Source organism: Eimeria mitis, genomic scaffold (assembly GCF_000499745.2).
Source record: "Eimeria mitis Houghton genomic scaffold, Emh_scaff6155, whole genome shotgun sequence".
NCBI lineage: Eukaryota > Apicomplexa > Conoidasida > Eucoccidiorida > Eimeriidae > Eimeria > Eimeria mitis.
The window spans coordinates 1-3091 of record NW_024015679.1 but is presented as its reverse complement, the minus strand read 5'-3'; the positions used below and the strand labels follow the sequence as shown (position 1 = coordinate 3091).

General features: G+C 52.2%; 1 protein-coding gene across 1 annotated transcript; it reads left to right on the top strand.

Annotated features, from left to right (window-relative positions):
• Window positions 1–1437: 1437 nt before the first annotated feature.
• EMH_0086260 (uncharacterized protein) lies at window positions 1438–2981 on the top strand (the record flags this gene model as incomplete). Its single annotated transcript, XM_038022888.1, has 2 exons — window positions 1438–2649; window positions 2883–2981. The coding sequence occupies 2 exons, from the start codon at window positions 1438–1440 to the stop codon at window positions 2979–2981; spliced, it is 1311 nt and encodes a 436-aa protein (XP_037878742.1).
• Between the last annotated feature and the right edge of the window lie 110 nt (window positions 2982–3091).

The window sequence follows — 3091 nt, the reverse complement described above, 5'->3', positions numbered from 1 at the left end:
AGCAGAAGCAGAAGCAGCAGCAGCAGCAGCACCGGCAGCAGCACCACCACCAGCAGCAGCAGCAGCAGCAGGAGGTGTTCTTACATGTTATCTCCTCTTAGAAGGTAAAGACCCAGCGGTACTATCTCCACGGGGGCGTCTTCATGCACAACCTTTTCTGTGCATTTGTTTAATACGATATTTGTTGATTGATCGAAGGCAGCCAGAGTACCCATAAACAAACGCCCATCAAACGTCAACACGCACACCCGCTCTGCAGCAACAGCAACAGCAGCAGCAGCAGCAGCAGCAGCAGCATGAAGCAGCAGTAGTGCAACGCAGCAGCAGAAATAAAACGCAGCAGCAGGCAGCAAACATCAGCAGCAAACAAAAAAGAAAAACAGCTTTCTTCTGAAGGCTACATACACTACACGACCAGAAAAAATTAATAAATAGGAAAATATAATATTTAATTTGTATGAAACACAAGGTTTACATGCAGACGATAGCTGGGGTGTACGTACGCTCAAGCAGCGACTGCAGGCCTGACGCCATTATATTGAACTTTCTGAAACCTCTCTTTGTTGTGCAGTTTATACGGGGGTATAAACTTTATATATTTATTCTCTGCTGAAAAAGTTTATTGAAAAAGAAATAAATACGTCTTTCCGGGTTTGTATGAAGGCCCAAGAGCACCAGAAACACCTTCAGTTCAACTTTCTGGGGTGTACGTACACCTTCGGCAGCAGCTGATGAAACCAGAAACAGAAAAAGAAGAAACTTCGGGGAAATTTCGAGGAATTTTGAGCAAAAAGAATGCAAAAGAATATTAAAGAGTTGATGAAGACTTTGCTGACAAACAGCTTTCGAAAAGACCACAGAAAACACTTGAAATCACTCCGAAAAAAAAAAGTGGAATACTCGCGATCTCCCCCTTTCCCGAGGCACAACGAAACCCAAATTCCTCTTAATACAATAAAAACAACAATTAAAATTCATAAAAGTATTTTTTTTTTGAGAAAAAGAGAGGTTTCCGCCTGTATTCCAACGATCATGCATGCAGCTGCATGCAGCCACGCCGACGGCCGACGGCTGCTCAGCTCAAGTACAACAACTCCTTCAGAACAACATACTAAAACTTCTCCAGAATTTATTAATTTATTTTAAATATTAAATTAACAGGTATGAATTCCTCAACATTATTCATTCTCTTTGACTAACCTGAAACGCTAGCAGCGCCGATGACACTGCAGCGAATGCCCAGCCCCGGCGGTATTGTACACCTATGAAACCACTCATACTTGAGGGTTTAGGGTTTAGGGTTTAGGGTTTTTAAGAAGAGCCAACGAAGACACTTGTCTGCTGGGCGCCTCCGGCTTAAACTTACTCAACACCTGCAGCATCGGCATAGCAGGCACAGCCAGCAGCAGCAGCAGCAGCAGCAGCAGCAGCAGCAGGATGGGGCCCCCCCTCATCATCCCCGAGGATTTTGCTGCTGCGCAGCTGCCGCTGTTGGCTGAGCTGCTGCAGATGTCTGTCGATGAGGTATCTCCTGAGCTTCTGCAGCACATGTGGGACATTCTGGTTGAGGGAAACCCGCAGCAGCAACGGCAGCAGCAGCAGCAGCAGCAGCAGCAGCGGGGCCTTTCAGCAGCAGACCGTGAAGCTGTTCAGAACCTCCGCGACTTTGTTGAGGCCATCGTAGAACCTCTCCATACACCCAGCAGCTACCGCATGGCCCAGCCCCTAATCCAGCGTTTTGTTGATGCTTTTGTATCGCGCGTATACAACCCAAACAGCAGCAGCAGCAGCAGCAGCAGCAGCAGCAGCAGTAGCAGCAGCAGAGCAGTGCCAGCGAAAGAGCCCGCAGCAACTTTGCCTTCAAACACTGGCTCTACACACACAGCGGCAGCAGGTCCATTGGACAACAGTGCTGCTGCTGCTCGTGCTGCAGATACTGCTGCTGCTGCTGCTGCTCCTGCTGTTGCAGTTGCTGCTGCTTCAGCATCTGCTGCTGCAGCTCCACATAAAGAAGATGCTTGCAGCAGAAGCCGAAGGGACTCTCCTCAGCGTGCAGCTGCTGCTGCTGCTCCTGCAGCAGCAGCAAACCGATCGGCAGCAACACAGGAAGGCAGAAGCAGCAGCAGCAGCAGCAGCAGCAGCAGCAGTGGCAGCAGAAGCAGCAACAGCAGCACGGGGACGACGAATCAGCAACGCAGCCAGAGCCACAAATCGGGCGTGGAACAGCCTCAGCAGCAGCAGCAGCAGCAGCAGCAGCAACAGCAACAACAACTGACGAGACAACAGCAGCAACAACAAAAGAGTGCTAGTGAGCCACTGCATAAGAGCAGCCTCCAGAAGCAGCAAGCACCCAAGCAACAGCAGCAAAGGGCGCAGCAGCAGCAGCAGCAGCAGCAGCGGCAGCAGCAGCAGCAGCCGCAGCAGCAGCATGCGCAGCCGCCTACCCCAACACAACCGCAACAGCAGCCGCAGCAACCACGGCATGAACGGCAGCAGCAACCTCAGAAACAGCAGCAACAGCAGCAGCAGCGGCAGCAACAGCGTCGACAGCAGCAGCAGCAACAACAGCAGCAGCAGCAGCAGCGGCATGAGGATGCAGCAGCAGCAGAGGAAGTTGAATGGCCTGAGCCACCCCCAGTAACCCGCAGAGTACCGCGGAGGCAGCAGCAAGTGCTGCAGCACTTCGGCATAGCTGCGGTCCCTGCATCCAGCAGCAGCAGCAGCAGCAGCAGCAGCAGCAGTGGTCGTACGCAGGGCAAAAAGGAGGGGGGACATGGAAGGAGAGCAGCGAAAGCAGCAGCAGCAGCAGCAGCAGCAGCAGCACCAACTGTACATTGTTTTTGTCTCGGTATAGAGCATGGCGCCTACGGCGTTTGTCTCAGCTGTGGTTTAGTTCGTTGCCGCTATGGCCTCAGCAGCAGCAACAGCAGCAGCAGCAACAGCAGCAGCAGCAGCAGCAGCAGCAGCAGCAGCAGCCCTGAGGAGGTTCGCTGCTGGTTCTGCGCCAATGAGGTCTTCCCCAGCGCCGCGCTGCCGTCTCTCACCGCTTCTCTAGAAGCCAGGTTAAAAGAAAACAAGCAGCAGCTAGTGC